This window comes from Macaca thibetana, chromosome 13, assembly GCF_024542745.1.
Source record: "Macaca thibetana thibetana isolate TM-01 chromosome 13, ASM2454274v1, whole genome shotgun sequence".
Taxonomy (NCBI): domain Eukaryota; kingdom Metazoa; phylum Chordata; class Mammalia; order Primates; family Cercopithecidae; genus Macaca; species Macaca thibetana.
The window spans coordinates 75,392,707-75,409,747 of NC_065590.1; the positions used below are offsets into that span (position 1 = coordinate 75,392,707).

Here is a 17,041-nt window from a genome sequence, read left to right on the forward strand (position 1 = left end):
GAATAAGAACCCCCCCAAATATAACTGACCAAACCCCCAAACTCACAAAAACGAAAACACTCTATATACCAAATACAGAATTCTATGTTAACTGGTTTTGTAAGATGTCAGAAAGACCTGTGTTCCAATTTCTGTTCTGATTCAGTTGTATAACTTTGGACAGCTTGATAGTCTCTCAGAGCCTCCGCTCCTCACTAAAAGAGGAAGTATAATTCTTTACCAATAGAGATGTGGTGAGGAGTGAGAGAAGTGATCTCTGGCAGAGTGCCTGGACCACATGATTCATAAATGATTATTTAGGGCCCTCTCCTTTACCTTGAAGAATAGCCAAGGTTGACAGTTTAGGGTGCAGACACATAATTTGTTTCAGTGTGTAAGCCAAATCCCGTCTCCCCTTTGCTCCTTCTGCTCCTGTACTCCTCCTGTCCTGCAGTGTGAATGAGAGAACTTCTGTTTTTTGATGTACAGGTTTGGATAGAGGTAGCCAGGAGAGTGGCCTGTCTTCTTTCTTGCTGTCCTGTGTCCTTGGTCTTGTTTACAGAAGGCTGTAGCCTCAGTGCTCTGGCCAAGCCAGGCTCTAGCGTTGAGTCATCATGACTGAGATAATGTGGGGTGATTTAACAAGCTATGTGGGGTGCACAGAGCTGGTGTTTTCCAATTCTTTTGAACTGCTTTAGAGAGGGTACCAGCCTTGCTTTAGGCAAACTTCCTCCCCATGACAGTCAGACTTCTCTAACCTTCTAGATGTCCTACACTCTGTCAGGGCAAGGAGTGTGGTCTGGATGTCTGATTCTAAGAGGAAGTGCTTCTGTTCTTGCTTTCAGTTCTGATTCTGTCTTTAAACTTCAGGTTTTCTTTTTCCAGGGAGATTTAAATTATGTTACAAGCTTGCTGTAGGCCAAATGCTTTATATCCATTAACCCACTTAATTCTTACAATGGCCCTGCGAGATCTCATTTTACAGATGAGAAAATTGAGACTTTAATAGCTATTAGGACTTGTGCAAAGCAACGTAGTGACAGTACTATTGAAGCCCAGCTATGCTTTACTTGAAAGCTATTACATATTTTCTCTCTCAATTGTATTTACCTTCTTCCCCCTTAACGCCACAGCCCCCCAGGAGAGGTATCCTGGCCTGGGGCAAGTACTAATTTAAAGGGTTAATTCGCCCAGTAAATCCTGAAATGTGTTCTCTTTCTCTAATGGTTTCATCCCTAAGATGCCATTATAAAAACTTTGACAGCTGGGAAAAGATGCAAAGGACTCCATAGCTTCAATGAGTACAGCATGTGCTCATAAAACTGGTGCTTTAAAAACAGCTACATTTTACTGAGAGAATTAAATAACCAAAAATCAAGGCTAAGACTTGCAATTAAACAAATGGAGCTGCATTAATTATCTATGAACCCTATTTGATGAGGTCTTTGGTTCTAAGATTTTGAAGGAAGCAAGAAGAGTACATTATTCAGTGTTCTATGAGACAGATGATCCAGTCTTCTCAAGTTAGAAGGTCTTGTTGGGAAAAGTTATGATAACTGAATTATTTTATGGTTTTGCTGTTTAAAAAGCTCTTTTAAGCCTACAGAGCAGAACAAGCTGGCTCATCTCTGAGCACCTGGGATAGATCAAAAGTGCATCAACTTTTTTGAAAGCAAAGCAAAAGCAAACATAAATGATATTTCCTCTAAAATCGAAAAATAAAAATTAATGGGGAATAGTCTGGAAGATGAGGTAAAAAGAAGGCCAATTGATTTTTTTTTTTTTTTTTTTTGAAACAGAGTTTCGCTTTGTTACCCAGGCTGGAGTGCAATGGCAGGATCTCAGCTCACTGCAACCTCCGCCTCCTGGGTTCAAGCAATTCTTGTGCCTCAGGCTCCTGGGTAGCTGGGATTACAGGCGCCCACCATCACACCTGGCTGGTTTTTTTTATTTGCATTTTAGTACAGTTGGGGTTTCACCATGTTGGCCAGGTTGGTCTCGAACTCCTGAGCTCAGGCAGTCTGCCTGTCTCGGCCTCCAACAAATACAAATCTAACAAAACATTTGGGGCTTAAGGTGGTTTTTTAACTTCAAGGAGTATTCAACATGGCATACTTTTTTTTTTTTTTTTACAACTGTTTATTTTTGTGAAAGCGAGAGTTATGCAATCCAAAACAATCCAAACCATGTATGAAAGTCCAAAGACAGAAGGGGAGAGAGTGCCTCACATTCTGCTCTGTAGAGGAGACAGTTGCGAGCTTTGTGGTGGCTGTCCTTCACCTCTCTCCCTGCCTGCGTCACACATGTGAGCACGTGTACAGCTTTACAGTGTGGTGTGTGTTGAGCTGTCCCTGGTCAGTATGGATAGACCCACATAGCTTGGAGCATGTGTTGAAGAGTGAAAATGTCAGAGCCAGCGTACCGGCTTTGAGTCCCTGCCCTGCCATTGACGAGCAGGACATGACGGACAAGTGATCTCTGTGTCTGTTGTTTGTCTGCAAAGTGGGACGCTGGCCGTGCTGCCCTGTTGGGCTGCTGTGAGGGTGGAGTGAGTTAACACACACACAGCCTGTAGAAGGGTGGCCGTCTGCAGTTGTCTCTGGTGGCTGTGTGACGTTCCGGAGGGAATGTCGTTCTAAGTGACGCCTCGCTGAACACCCTGTGCACCCTTGCGGGTGTCGAGTGATGCTCGCTCAATACTCTGAGTGTGGCCAACATGCGCGGCTCAGGTGGCTTACTGCTTTTCCTTCCAAAGGCCAACTGTGGTGACCTTGCTGAAGACGGATCATCCGTTTCAGGGTCTGGAGTCGGGGTCCCACACTGCTTGCCGTGAGGGGACGGGGGTGGTGCTGGCCTCTGAGCAGCCCTATGGGGCTGAGCGCTGGCCCAGGTGCTCTCACAGGGCGACCTCCTGACGCCCCTGCTCGCTGTGGCCCACGTTCCTAACCCCACCTTCAGGTTCTGGGGCAGGAAGCAGTTCCCGCACTTGGCTACTGGGAAGGAAGGTTGCGTGGGGGGCAGAGGCTTCCTGTGTGACCTGGAGCTGATCTTTCCCACCCCTGCAGGTGCATGGCATACTTCTGTTGCCTTAGAATGTATTTATTCTTTTAGATGTTTAAAACATTGAACAGACGAGAACATTGAGGCACAATGTGACAACACAAACTCCTCTAGTTGGGTAACTTTAGCTGTGGGTTTAATCTGCGACTTGATTCTGTAGCAGCTGCAGAACAAGCAACACAGGCTTTGGAGTCAGGTTCTATTTATATTTGTGGCCTTCAGAGATGCATTAGTAATTCTTAAAATGTATTGTACATACAAATAACATGAGGAGCTTGTTGAATGCAGATTCGAATTCAGGAGGTCCAGGGTGAACCCTCAGATTCTGAGAACAAGTTCTCAGATAATGCTGATGCTGGGGGGTCTAGGACCACACTTTGAGTATCAGAAAACTATCTAAACCTTAATTTTCTCATCTGTAAAATAGGGACAGTCATTACTACCTGGGAAGATTATTGGCAGCATTAAATGAGTCCATGAGGTGAAGGATCTGACATATAGGAGGATTGCCACAAATATAAATGTGCCTCCTCTTCCCTTTCACTTATTTTGTTCCTACTTAGCTCAACAGCTTGTTCAACTCTTTATGCAAGTTTTCTCTGCCCGTTTTCACTAGGGTCATTTCCATATTTGTGTGGCATAATCAGGTTCATGGCAGAAAGGCATGTACGATTCACTAAGAGCTCATCTTTGTCCTCTTTCCCGAAATCAGTGTTTTATGTTACCTCCAATGTTATATGGAAAATCTAAGCCAAATGTGAATGTTCAAAATCGAGTTGATGTGCAAGTTGCTCAAAATAGCTTTAAATCTTTACTTAACCATTAACAAAAAATTATTATTTGAGATCACAAAACAAAACCTAATTGTATTCTTAAAAGAAACACATTTATTTTTTTGTTTGTTTGTTTATTTATTTATTATTTTTTGAGACAGTCTTGCTCTGTCGTCCAGGCTGGTGTACAGCGGCGCAGTCTCGGCTCACTGCAACCTTGCCTCTTGGGATCAGGTGATTCTCCTGCCTCAGCCTCCAGAGTTGCTGGGACTACAGGCACGTGCCACCAGGCCCAGTACAACACACACACACACAAAATACAATAACTTTTGTATTTTTAGTAAAGACAGGGTTTTGCCATGTTGGCCAAGCTGGTCTTGAACTCCTGGGCTCTAGTGATCTGCCTGCCTGGGCCTCCCCAAATGTTGGGATTACAGGCGTGAGTCACCATGCCCAGCCTAATTTTTGTATTATTAGTAGAGATGGGTTTTGTCTTGTTGGCCAGGCTGGTCTCGAACTCCTGGCCTCAAGTAATCTGCCTACCTTGGTCTCTCAATATGCTGGGATTACGGGCATGAGCCACCATGCCCAGCCAAGAAACACTTTTAAAATAAATGGTTTCAAAATGGTTAGAAATAAAAGAATGTGTAAAAGCATACCAGAAAATTCAAACATAAGCCAAATGAGGATTCTAATCTTAATATCGGACCTGTTAGAAGTCAATTCACAAACTGTTCCAGAAAGTAAATGAGAAAGAAACTCCTTCCTAGCCCATCCTCTGAGGCCAGTATTATCCTGATATCCAAGCCAAAGATACCACAAGAGAAGAAAACTACAGGTCAGTATCCATTAGGAATGTAGATGCAAACATCACCCTTAACAAAATACTAGCAAACAAAAGAGAATTCTACACTGTAATCAATAGGGATTTATCCCACGAATGCAAGATTGGCTTAACATTTGAAAATCAATTAATGTCATATACCACATTAATAGAAAAAAAGGACAAAAATCACATGATCATTTCAATAGATGCAGAAAGAGCATTCAATAAAATCCGGTACCTCTCAAGATAAAAATTCTACAGCTAGAAGGGAAATTCTTCCAACTTGTCAAAGGGCATCTATGAAAGACCTACAGTTAATATTACATTTAATAGTGAAAGAGTGCTTACTTTCCCTCTAAGATCAGTAACAAAACAAAGATGTCCACTCTCATGACTTGTATTTAACTTTGTAGTAGAGGTTCTAGCCAAGGTTAATTAGGAAAAAAAAAAAAAAAAGAAAGAAAGAAATAAAAGACATCTGGACTGGAAAGGAAGAAGTAAAACTATTTCTAGTTTTACTTTGCAAAAGTAATGACATTGCAAATGTCATGATCATGTATTTAGAAAATCTAAAATAATCCACTAAAGACCTATTAGGACCAATAAATAATTTCAGCAACATTGCAGGATGCAAGACCAATATAACAAATCAATTGCATTTCAATACATTAGCAACAAACAATCTGAAAGTGAAATTCAAAAACAATTTCTTTTATATAACATCAAAAAGGATAAAATACTTAGGAATAATTTTAACAAGAAGTGTAAGACTTGTTTACTAAAAACTGCAAACATTGTTGAAAGAAATGAAAGGTGTAAATAAATGGAAAAACATTCTATGTTCATGGATTGGAAGACAATATATTAAAATATCAGTACTCCCTAAGTTGATCTATGGATTCAATGCAACCTCTATCAAAATCTCCAAAATTGACAAGCTGATCTTTACATTCATGTGGAAATGCAAGGAACGTAGAATGGCCAAAACAGTCTTGAGAAGAATGATACAATTGGAGTACTCACACTTGCAATTTCAAAACTTACTACAAAGCTGTAGTAATTAAGACAGTACTGCCATAAAAATAGACATGAAGATCAATGAAACAGAATTTAGAATTGACTCTAACTTTTATGGTCAATTGACCTTTGAAAAAGAGGCCAAAAGGATTCAACGGGGGGAATTAATAGTTCTTCAACAAATGGTGTTGGGGAAACTGGATATCCACAGGCAAAAGATTTAGATGCTAAAAAAATAAAGCCAGTAAATGCTAAAGTAAAACGTTGAGGAAAGTCCTTTATAACTTTGGAGTGGAGAATGACTTTTTATTATGACTAGAAACCTAGAAGCCATAAAAGATCGATAAATTCAATTACTTTTGAAAATACAAGCAAATCCCACCACAAGTAAGGCTTAGAGACAAATGATACTTGGGAAACATTGTTGCAAGTCATATCAGAAAGGATTAATTTTCCTGAATATATAAAGAGCTCCTGAAAATGTCACTTCTAATGAACACTTAATACAAGTTTACTTGTACCCATGTGAAATGGCATAGGAACAAAAGATTGAAAATAAATTATCAAATTGAAATTGTTTTGGCAGCTACAAAAAAGAATGTCAAAACTCTACATGGATATGGAAATGTCACTAAGATACATTGTTAATTGAGAAAAGAAAGAGTGCATAAATAACATTTGTCGGCAGGGCGCCGAGGCTCATGCCTGTAATCCCAGCAATGTGGGAGGCTGAGGCAGGCGGATCACAAGGTCAGGAGATCGAGACCATCCTGGCTCACACGGTGAAATCCTGTCTCTACTAAAAATACAAAAAATTAGCCGGATGTGTTGGCAGGCGCCTGTAGTCCCAGCTACTCGGGAGACTGAGGCAGGAGAATAGCGTGAACCCGGGAGGTGGAGCTTGCAGTGAGCTGAGATCGCCCCACTGTGAGCCGAGATCGCGCCACTGCACTCCAGCCTCGGGGACAGAGGACTACTCCGTCTCAAAAAAAAAAAAAAAAAAAAAAAAAAAAAAAAAATTGTCTATTTGTATAAAATGGGAGAAGACTAAGACTATATATTTGCTTTTTATGCAGAAGGATACATAGGAAATTAATAATAGGGGCTTACCTGCAATGGTGAGGACTGTATGGTACAAGTGGATAGATGGGAAATGGGGTAGAAGAAGGAGAATTTATTATTTATTATTTTTTGAGATGAAAGTGTTATGTATTTAAATATTACATCGATTTTTTAAAAAGGGCTCCAAACTACTTTGTATTCTACTTTGAAATTTTTCAGACTTAAACAAATAGGGCTTTTTCAGTCAAGCAGCAGGGCTCATGGCTGCCTCGGCATCTCCACTCCCTGACTTCATCTCTGCTGGCTTTTGCGTCCTCACTCTCAGGCAACCCCCATCCCACCTCGACCTGCTTTTCTGGTCTGATTCCTTCTGTTCCTCCTCGCTCTTCAAAAGTGTATGCTGTAGCACCAACCCTACTAAAAACCTGTTCCACACACACACACACACACACACACACACACACACAGGCACACGCACGCACGCACGCACGCACACACGCGCGCACACGGGCACAGGCTCACGCACCCACAGGCACGCGCACGCGCACACGCGCACACGGGCACAGGCGCACGCACCCACAGGCACGCGCACGCGCACACGGGCACAGGTGCACGCACCCACAGGCACGCGCACGCACACACGCGCGCACGGCACAGGCATTCCTCTCCCTTCCACTATGCCAAGCTCTTTTGTGCTTTTGAGTCTTTGCTCACACAGAAAAGAAAGTCAGTGTGGAAGATCTCAAAGGTCAGTGTATCAACAACACATTTCTTAAAGAAAAGTTTTTGTTTTTCCCTTCGTGATAACTCAACCTTGCCCAAAGGCCTAGCTGTCATTTCTAGCAAGCCCCAGCTAGATGGCCTTGGTACTTTCTCCCACTCTCTTTTTCTTCTGGGTTAGTATCCTAGGGCTGCCATGGCAAGTACTACAAAATGAGCGGCTTAAAACAATAGAAATCTACTTTTTCATAGTCTAGAAGTCTGAAATCCAGGTCCCAACAAGTTTGGTTCCTTCTGGAGGCTCTGAGGGAGAAACTGTTCCGTGTTTGGGATGGCAATAGTAGCTTAAAATGGTGACCTCTGTAGACATCCTTGAAGCTAGTGATGGCCATGTGTCCCAGTTCTGGCAATGAAAAAAATACAGACAGAAGTTTGCTGAGTGCAAGATCTAGGAAATCTGTTATTTTCCTAAAAACAAGGGATAGGCTCAACTAACTTGTAAGTTTGCCCTTCACTCTTCCTACTCCCTCTTGATTGCACTGTGGATGTGAAGTTTGCAAATATAGCAGTTATCTTGTGGACATGTTGCAGAGAACAGCAAGCCGGGGTGGCGGAACAAAGATGGGTAGAAGAAGCCTCGCTCTTTGATGGGTTAAAGGAGCTACAATGCCAACCCTGGCAGTCCACGACTGACTTGGTTTGTCCTTTTTTTTTTTGAGACAGAGTCTCGCTCTGTCTCCTAGGCATGATCTTGGCTCACCGCAACATTTGCCTCCCAGGTTCAAGTGATTCTCCCGCCTCAGCTGAGGTTACAGGCGGGCGCCACCGTGCCCAGCTAATTTTTGTATGTTTAGTACAGACAGGGTTTCACCATGTTGGCCAGGTTGGTCTCGAACTCGTGACCTCAGGTGATCCACCCGCCTCGGCCTCCCAAAGTGCTGGGATTACAGGTGTGAGCCACTGCGTCTGGCCTCTTTTTTTTTTTTTTTTAATTGAGATGGAGTCTCACTCTGTCGCCCAGGCTGGAGTACAGTGGTGCCATCTTGGCTCACTACCACCTCCGCCTCCCAGGTTAAACCAATTCTCCTGTCTCAGCCTCCCAAGTAGCTGGGATTATAGGCGCCCAATCGCTATGCTTGGATACCTTTTTTTTTTTTTTTTTTGTATTTTTAGTAGAGACAGGGTTTCGCCGTATTGGCCAGGCTGGTCTCGACCTCAGGTGATCCGCCTGCCTCTGCCTCCCAAAGTGCTGGGATTACAGGCCTGAGGCACCGCGCCTGGCCTGAAGAATCTTTTCAAATGCAACAGGGAGAGGTAAGGTTATATCAGAATGTTTTCAACTGTAAGTATTCAAGGTAGTTGGAAACAGTAAAGAAATGTATTACCTCATACAAGAAGAAGTCCCAAGATAGAGTGGCTCCCCAGTCAGTTAATTCATTGACTCGAAGATGTTATCAAGGGCCCAGTTGTTTTTTCATCTTCCTCTCTGCTATTTTCAGCATGTTGACTTGATCTCTCTCTCTCTCTTTTTTTTTCTGTTGCTTCTCTTGTGGTTGAAAGAAGCTACTGCAGATCCAGGCCTCAGTGAGATATGACAGTATCCAGTGGAAACAGAGTGAACACCATTTTTCTTTTTCTTTTTTTTTTTTGCCAGTAACTAAAACCTTTCACAGAAGCCATGTAGCACACTTCATGTCTTTTTGTCCTAATCCAAGCATTGGCAAGAAGAATTAATTCATTTGTTCGCTCTTCACATATTTATTGAATGTCTATTATGTGTCACTGGAGTTAGGAAGCCTCAGATGGCAAAACAGGGAAAAATCATACAGCTTATATTCTAGTGGAAAGAGGTTAAAAAAAGAACCAAATGAGTAAAGTGGTGATAAATGTTATTGGGACACACTGGGGCCTATTGTGGGGGAGGGGAGAGGGGGGAAGGGATAGCATTAGGAGATATACCTAATGTAAATGATGAATTAATAGGTGCAGCACACCAACACGGCACATGTATACATATGTAACAAACCTGCACGTTGTGCACATGTACCCTAGAACTTAGAGTCTAATAAAAAAAAAAAGTGCAATAGGAAAGGGAGATAAGTCATCCTGGTTAGGGAGCAGTAGGGAAGGGATCAGATAATTGGGTTTGACCAGTGAGAAAACATCCGCTGGGGCTGGAACTGAGGCTAAAGATCACCACACCTGAAGCAGATGGTCCCTTGGAAAAGGAAAATGAATAAAAATGAGGTTCTCTTAGGAAGAAGGAAGTGAGAGACAGTTGTTAAACAGGCAATTACCGGTAAGGGCACGCTATGGAAGTTGTGGGGCACAGTGCAGAATGAAAATGCGGAGTTGTTATTCAAAAAGTAGGAAAAAGTATCACTAAAGGAGACAAATATAACTGTCTTTTTACTTTCTTTCACAGTTTTTTTGTTGACCTGTTATGGTGGTTTTAATTTGCTATTTAATATCTTTATAGATAAAGAAAAATGGAAAATTTCAATTATTAGCATGAATTTTATTATTCATTTTGATATTGTGCAATGCCTGTTTTAAATGCAAACATAAGAGCTTTTAACTAATGTGTGGAATCACCAAAATTATAGTTCCTATTTTTGTGGCTCCTACATGCATACACATTTTATTCTTACCAGAACAGTGGAAATGACCCACAAAACAAACTCAATTGTCTTATTTCATTGCCTTTTTAAAAAAATTTATTTTTGAGATGGAATCTGGCTCTGTTGCCCAGGCTGGAGTGCAGTGGCACAATCTCGCTTTGGCTCACTGTAGCCTCCACCTCCCGGGTTGAAGCAATTCTCCAGCCTCAGCCTCCTGAGCAACTAAGATTACAGGTGCACACCACCACACCCGGCTAATTTTTGTATTTTTATGGAGACGGAGTTTCACCATGTTGACCAGGCTGGTCTCAAACTCCTAAACTTAAGTAATCTGCCTGCTGTGGCCCCCCACACAGCTGGGATTACAGGCATGAGCCACTGTACCTGGCCTTATTTCATTTCATTTCTTTCTTTTCTTTTTTTTTTTTTTTTGAGACGGAGTCTCACTCTGTCGCCCAGGCTGTGGCTCACTGCAACCTTCGCCTCCTGGGTTCAAGCAATTCTCCCGCCTCAGGCTCCTGAGTAGCTGAGATAACAGGCGCACACCACCACGCCTGGCTAATTTTGTATTTTTAGTAGAGATAGGGTTTCACCATATTGGTCAGGCTGGTCTCAAACTCCCGACCTCATGATCTGCCCACCTTGGCCTCCCAAAGTGCTGGGATTACAGGCATGAGCCACCGCGCCTGGCCTTATTTCATTTCTTAATAGGTGCACGTTCTACCCATAGTTTCTACTTGTTATTTATTGATAAGTAAGGAAGTTACAGAGAGGAAAAGAAATTATGGGCTGTCCTATCTTTCCCTTTCTTTCTATGTTGTTCGTTTCCAGCGTAAGTGGTTGGCTAATATAGGAAAGTACATGAATAAGAAAGGAAATGGTAGGATTTCTTGATTGTTTGTGTTTCTTAGAATGTCATTGTCTTCTTTCTGCATTTAGAGCAGGATTTGGTTTGAACATAAAGTTTGGGGGTTTCAGTGCTCCCGTTAATCATAGATGTAACACACTTACCTTGTACTGCCTGTGAATCTCCATAAGCTCTTACACGCCGTGGGTCCAGTTGAATACTATGCTCATGGGGCATTGCTTTTCCCCAATTTTAGATTTCTGAGCAAAATAAATGCTGCATTTTTAAAGCTGTGAAATTTTGTGGTGGTTTGTTATGTAGTGATAGTAACTGGCATATATACCAAAATAGGTCTGTACCTTTGAAAATGTTATCTCCTCAGTCATGACTCTCAACAAGGAAAGTGGTACCTTAGAATCAACTGGGTCACATTTTCAAAATATAGAAAAACTCCATGACAATATATTTTATGATAACACGAATTTGGATATAACAAAATTGACTTCTGTCTTCCACCCCACCTTGTTCTCAAAATCCTCATCATATTTAACTTGGAGAAGAAAACTGCCACCTGGAGTGCCAAACTGCCACGGGGACCTAGACAGTTTCCGATTGTGCCGCTGGAGCCCTGGAATTACCAGTTGGATTGCTGGTTAGATTCACTCTGTTAATTTATTTAATCTTGGATCAAGGTAATACTAAATTTTACGTTATTGAATATTTTGTACCCAACTTACTATGTTACAGTGGGGTTTTATGCATGGCTGACTGGATCAGTCCTTCCAAATTCATTTCCTCTTTCTAGATCCCCAGGTAAACTATATTTTCCAGGGCCTTTGAGTCAATGTGTGGCAGTATGACTAATTCTTGCCGATAGAATGTGAGCAGAAATGAGATGACATTTCCAATTGGGACGGTTAGGAATGAATGTGCCTTCTCATTTTTTCCTCCCCTTATCAACTGGATGGCACATTGTTGAAAATGGTGGATGCCCAGCATGGAAGAAGACTGAACCATCACTTAGAGGAGAGCTGCTTACCCCTCCCTGGGTTGTGGCATGAACAATAAATACACTTTTAAGATACTGAAATTTGGGAGTTTTAATTTTTACTTTAGCATAGCCCAGCCTATATAAGGAATTTAAAGGGGATTGCTGCTATAACCCTAAAATATGTGTTATTGGCTTAATAGTTGAATATAGGAGAATAAGGAAACTGATATTCTGGGCTGCAGAGATGGCAGATCTGTGGCATAGACTGGTAAAGTATTTGGTAAAACTGCTTCCTGTGATATCTTGGGAGGTAGGCCATGGCCCTACTGAGCCAGCAGTTCTGGGGGAAATGATTATAAACAGCCAAAATGTTACTGCATGTTGGTTTCTATTTGCTGCATTTTGGGAAAGTATTACAAAAAAGAGATGAGGTTAGGAGATAATTGGCTGGTGTAACCAGAAATAAAAGAAATAAAGAGACTCTAAAAATTTGAGGCATTGAAAGGTTGGAAAAATCCAACGGCTTCTAGACTCCCAAATATAGGTAATAAGACTGAGACAAAGTCCTTGAATGACAGGCGAAGATTAGATTAAGAACATGGCCATTCCATTCAAGGTTGATAGCCTCAAGGTAACCTGTTTTTATTTATTTCAGAGAAAGAGATATTGTGAGTGAAGGAGAAAAAAAGAAAGGCAGGTTTGAGAAAGAACTTTGGGTTCTTATTAACGTAAGGCATGAGTTTATTGCAAACATATCATTTTTTGAGGAAATTATATTGCCACAGAATCCAACCTTTGAATGTTTCAGACTTAAAACAACCCTTAGGCTCCTAAAGGGCCACATGCAGGAGAAGTAGGCTATAAAATTTGTCCAGTCCCCAAGAAGGACAGGACATACACCTTCAGATGCGGGGAACAAGGAGAATAGGTTAGCTGGGTGTAGAGGTGCACGCCTGTGGTCCCAGCTACTCAGGAGTCTGAGGTGGGAGGATTGCTTGAGCCTAGGAGGTCAAGGCTGCAGGGAGCCATGTTCATGCCGCTGCACTCCAGCCTGGGTGACACAGGGAGAGACTCTGTCTCAAACAACAATAGCAACAGCAATAACAACAACCAACCAGGAGAATAGAAAAGAGAATCTCTCACAGCGCTGATCCAGGGACCAGAGAAAATGAGGAAATTCTTCCCAGGGAGCAAAAAAGGGGGAATTTCTTCCACAGGGCAGATACGTGTCTACCCAGAGGATTCCACAATTCCTATGAGCTAGTGATTGTTGTCTGTCTTTCATTCTTTCCTTTTTCAAATGGAGTTTTAAAAGTTGGCAAAAATTTTATACACTGTGGAATGGCTAAATCAAGCTAATTAGCATATACATTACCTCACGTACTTTTATTTTTTGGTAATGAGAACACTGAACATCTACTCTCAGCAATTTTCAAGTGCATAACACATTGCTATTAACTGTAGTTCCCCATGTTGTGTAATAGAGCTCTTGAACTTTTTCATCCTAACTGAAATGTTGTAGCCTTTCGCCAATATCTCCCCAATCCCTTTCTTCTCAGCCTCTAGTAATCTCCATTGACTTTCTGCTTCAGAGTTTGACTTTTATGTATGTATGTATTTATTTTTATACAGTTTTATAAAAGTTTTAAAATTAACCTTGTAATGTTGTTCTCCTTATTTTGTTTTTAATATTTAATATTTATGGGTACATAGTATATATTTATGGGATATGTGAGCTATTTGGATACAGGCATACAATGTGTAATGATTGTTAGGGTAAATGGGATATCTATCACGTCAAGCATTTATCCTTTGTATTACGTATAATTCAATTACACTCTTTTTTCTTTTTCTTGAGACAAGGTCTCACTGTCACCCAATGTGGAGTGCAGTGGCATGATCTCAGCTCATTGCAGCCTCCACTTCCGGGGTTCATGCGATTCTTCCACTTTAGCCTCCCAAGTAGCTGAGCCTACAGGTGTGCGACACCATGCCCAGTTAATCTTTTATTTTTTAGTAGAGACAGGTTTTCACCATGTTGGTCAGGCTGGTCTCGAACTCCTGACTTCAAGTGATCTACTCGCTTTGGGCTCCCAAAGTGCTGGGACCACAGGCACGAGCCACCATGACTGGCCTCAATTATACTATTTTAGTTATTTTAAAATGTACAATTAAATTATTGACTGTCACAACCTTGTGCTTTCGAATGCTAGATCTTATTCATTCTTTCTATTTTTTTTCTGTACTACCTGTTAAATATCCCCCCATCCCCCGCCTCCCCACTACCCTTTCCAGTCTCTGGTAACCTTCATTCTATTCTCAATCTCCATGGATTCAATTGTTTTGATTTTTAGCTCCCACAAATGAGTGAAAACATACAAAGTTTGTCTTTCTGTGCATGGTTTATTTCACTTAATATAATGACCTCCACAGCTCTATTCACAAATGACAGGATCTCATTCTTTTTTTATGGCTGAATAGTACTCCACTGTGTATATGTAGCACATTTTCTTTATCCATGCACCTATTGATGGATACAGGTTGTTTCCAAATCTTGATTGTTGTGAATCGTGCTACAATAAACATGGGAGTGCAGATATCTCTTTGATATACTGATTTCCTTTCTTTTGAGTATATACCCAGCAGTGGAATTGCTGGATCATATGGTAGTTCTATTTTTAGCTTTTTGAGGAACCTCCAAACTATTCTCCGTAGTGGTTGTACTAATTTACCTTCCCATCAACAGCGTACAAGGATCCCCTTTTCTTCACGTTCTTGCTAGTATTTGTTATTGCCTGACTTTTGGATAAAAGCCATTTTAACTGAGGTGAGATGATATCTCGTTGCGATTAAAAAAAAAAAAATAGAGACGGGGTCTTGCCATGTTGTCCAGGTTTCTCACAAACTCCTGGGTTCAAGCAATCCACCTGCCTCGGCCTCCTAATCTCATCTGGGATTACAGACTTGAACCACTGTGCTGGCCCATTACAGTTTTGATCTGAATTTCTCTGATAATCAATTATGCTGAACACCTTTTCATATACTTATTTGCCGTTTATATGTATTCTTCTGAGAAATGTTTCTTCAAATATTTTGCCCATTTTAAATTGGATTATTAGATTTTTTTCTTATAGAGTTGTTTGAGCTCCTTATATATTCTGGTTATTAATCCTTGTCAGATGGTTAGTTTGCAAATATTTTCTCCCCCTGTACATTGTTTCTTCACTCTACTGATTATTTTCTTTTCTGTGCAGAAACTTTTTAACTTGATGTAACCCTATTTGTCCATTTTTGCTTTGATTGCCTGTGCTGGTAGGATATTACTCAAGAAATTATTTGCCCACTACAATGTCCTGGAGAGTTTCTCTAATGTTTTCTTATAGAGGTTTCATAGTTTGAAGTCTTAGAATGAAGTCTTTAATCCATTTTGATTTGATTTTGTTTTGTTTGTTTTGAGACAGTCTCGTTCTGTCACCCAGGCTGGAGTGCAGTGGTGTGTTCTTGGCTTACTGCAACCTCCAAGTGATTCAGGTGCCTCAGCCTCTCAAGTAGCTGAGATTATAGGCACTTGCCACCATGCCTCCCTAATTTCTGTATTTTTAGTGTGGACAGGGTTTTGCCATGTTGGTCAGGCTGGTCTTGAACTCCTGATCTCAAGTGATCCACCCACCTTGGCCTTGCAAAGTGCTAGGATTATAGGTGTGAGCCACTATGCCTAGCTGATTTTATTTTATTTTTTAAATAGCAAGTGATAGGAGTCTAGTCTAGGTGTGAGGTAATATCCCATTCTCCTGCATACGGATACCCAGTTTTCCTGGCAACATTTATTGAAGAGACTGTCCTTTTCCCAGTGTATGTTCTTGGCACCTTTGTTGAAAATGAGTTCACTGTAGATGTATGAATTTGTTTCTAGGTTCTCTATTGTGTTCTATTGGTCTGTGTATCTATTTTTATGCCAGTACCATACTGTTTTGGTTGCTATAGCTCTGTAGTCTAATTTGAAGTAAGGTAATGTGATTCCTCCAGTTTTGTTAGTTTTGCTCAGGGTGACTTTGGCTCTTCTGGGTCATTTGTGGTTCCACATAAATTTTAGGATTTTTTTTTTTTTTATTTCTGTGAAGAATGCCATTGGTATTTTGATAGGAATTGTATTGAATCTGTTGATTACTTTGGGTAGTATGTATGAACATTTTAAAGATATTGATTCTTCCAATCCATTAACGTGGAATATCCTTCCATTATTTTGTGTCCTATTCAATTTTTTTCATCAATGTTTTATAGATTTCATTGTAGAGATCTTTCACTTCTTTGGTTAATGTCCAAGTATTTAATTTTATTTGTAGCTATAGTAAATGGGGTTATTTTCTTGATTTCCTTTTCAGACTGTTGGCATATAGAAATGCTAATAATTTCCGTATGTTGATTTTGTATCCTACAACTTTACTGAATTTGTTTATCAGTTCTAATAGTTTTTTGGTGAATGACTTCTTAACAATTCCACATATAAGTGAGATTGTGTAGTATTTGTTTTTCTGTGCCATGTTTATTTCACTTAAGTGAAATAATTTCACTTAATTTAAGTGACATAAACATAATGTGTTAAGTAAAATAAACATAATGAAGTGTCTTCATGATGTTAGGTTCATTCACATTGTCACAAATGACTGGATTTTCTTTAAGGCTAAGTAAATATACACTATTTCGTTGTGTATATATATCTTATTTTCTTTATCCATTCATTCATTGATGAACGCTTACGTTGATTTTATATTTGGCTATTGTGAGTAATGCTGCAAAGAATATGGGAGTTTAGACACCTTTCATGATTTCATATCCTTTGGCTATATGCCCAATAGTGGGATTGCTGGATCATGTGGTAGTTCTATTTTTAATTTTTTGAGGGATCTCTATGCTTTTTTCCATAATGGCTATACTAATTTACATTCCCAGCAATAGTGTGCAAGCATTCATTTTTCTTTTCCTTTTTTTTTTTTGAGATGGTGTCTTGCTCTGACACCCAGGCTGGAGTGCAGTGGCACGATCTCGGCTCACTGCAAGCTCCGCCTCCCAGGTTCACGCCATTCTCCTGCCTCAGCCTCCCGAGTAGCTGGGACTGCAGGCACCCACCACCACGCCCAGCTAATT

The 17,041-nt window shown here is 40.7% G+C and overlaps 1 protein-coding gene and 1 long non-coding RNA gene across 2 annotated transcripts in view; one reads left to right on the plus strand and one right to left on the minus strand.

Moving 5' to 3' along the window:
- Nucleotides 1-2,101: 2,101 nt before the first annotated feature.
- LOC126934423 (uncharacterized) lies at nucleotides 2,102-7,378 on the minus strand. The gene is made up of 2 exons (XM_050755228.1): nucleotides 7,244-7,378; nucleotides 2,102-3,066 (listed from the first exon to the last, which is right to left on the minus strand). Exons 1-2 carry the CDS (start codon nucleotides 7,376-7,378, stop codon nucleotides 2,533-2,535), a joined length of 669 nt encoding a protein of 222 aa, XP_050611185.1. The 3' UTR covers nucleotides 2,102-2,532.
- A 10-nt stretch (nucleotides 7,379-7,388) lies between these two features.
- Nucleotides 7,389-17,041, plus strand: part of LOC126933899 (uncharacterized) — a 55,754-nt gene continuing 46,101 nt past the window's right edge. Inside the window, exon 1 of the long non-coding RNA XR_007718763.1 lies at nucleotides 7,389-11,597. This is a non-coding gene — a long non-coding RNA (uncharacterized LOC126933899). The remainder of the gene's footprint in view (nucleotides 11,598-17,041) is intronic.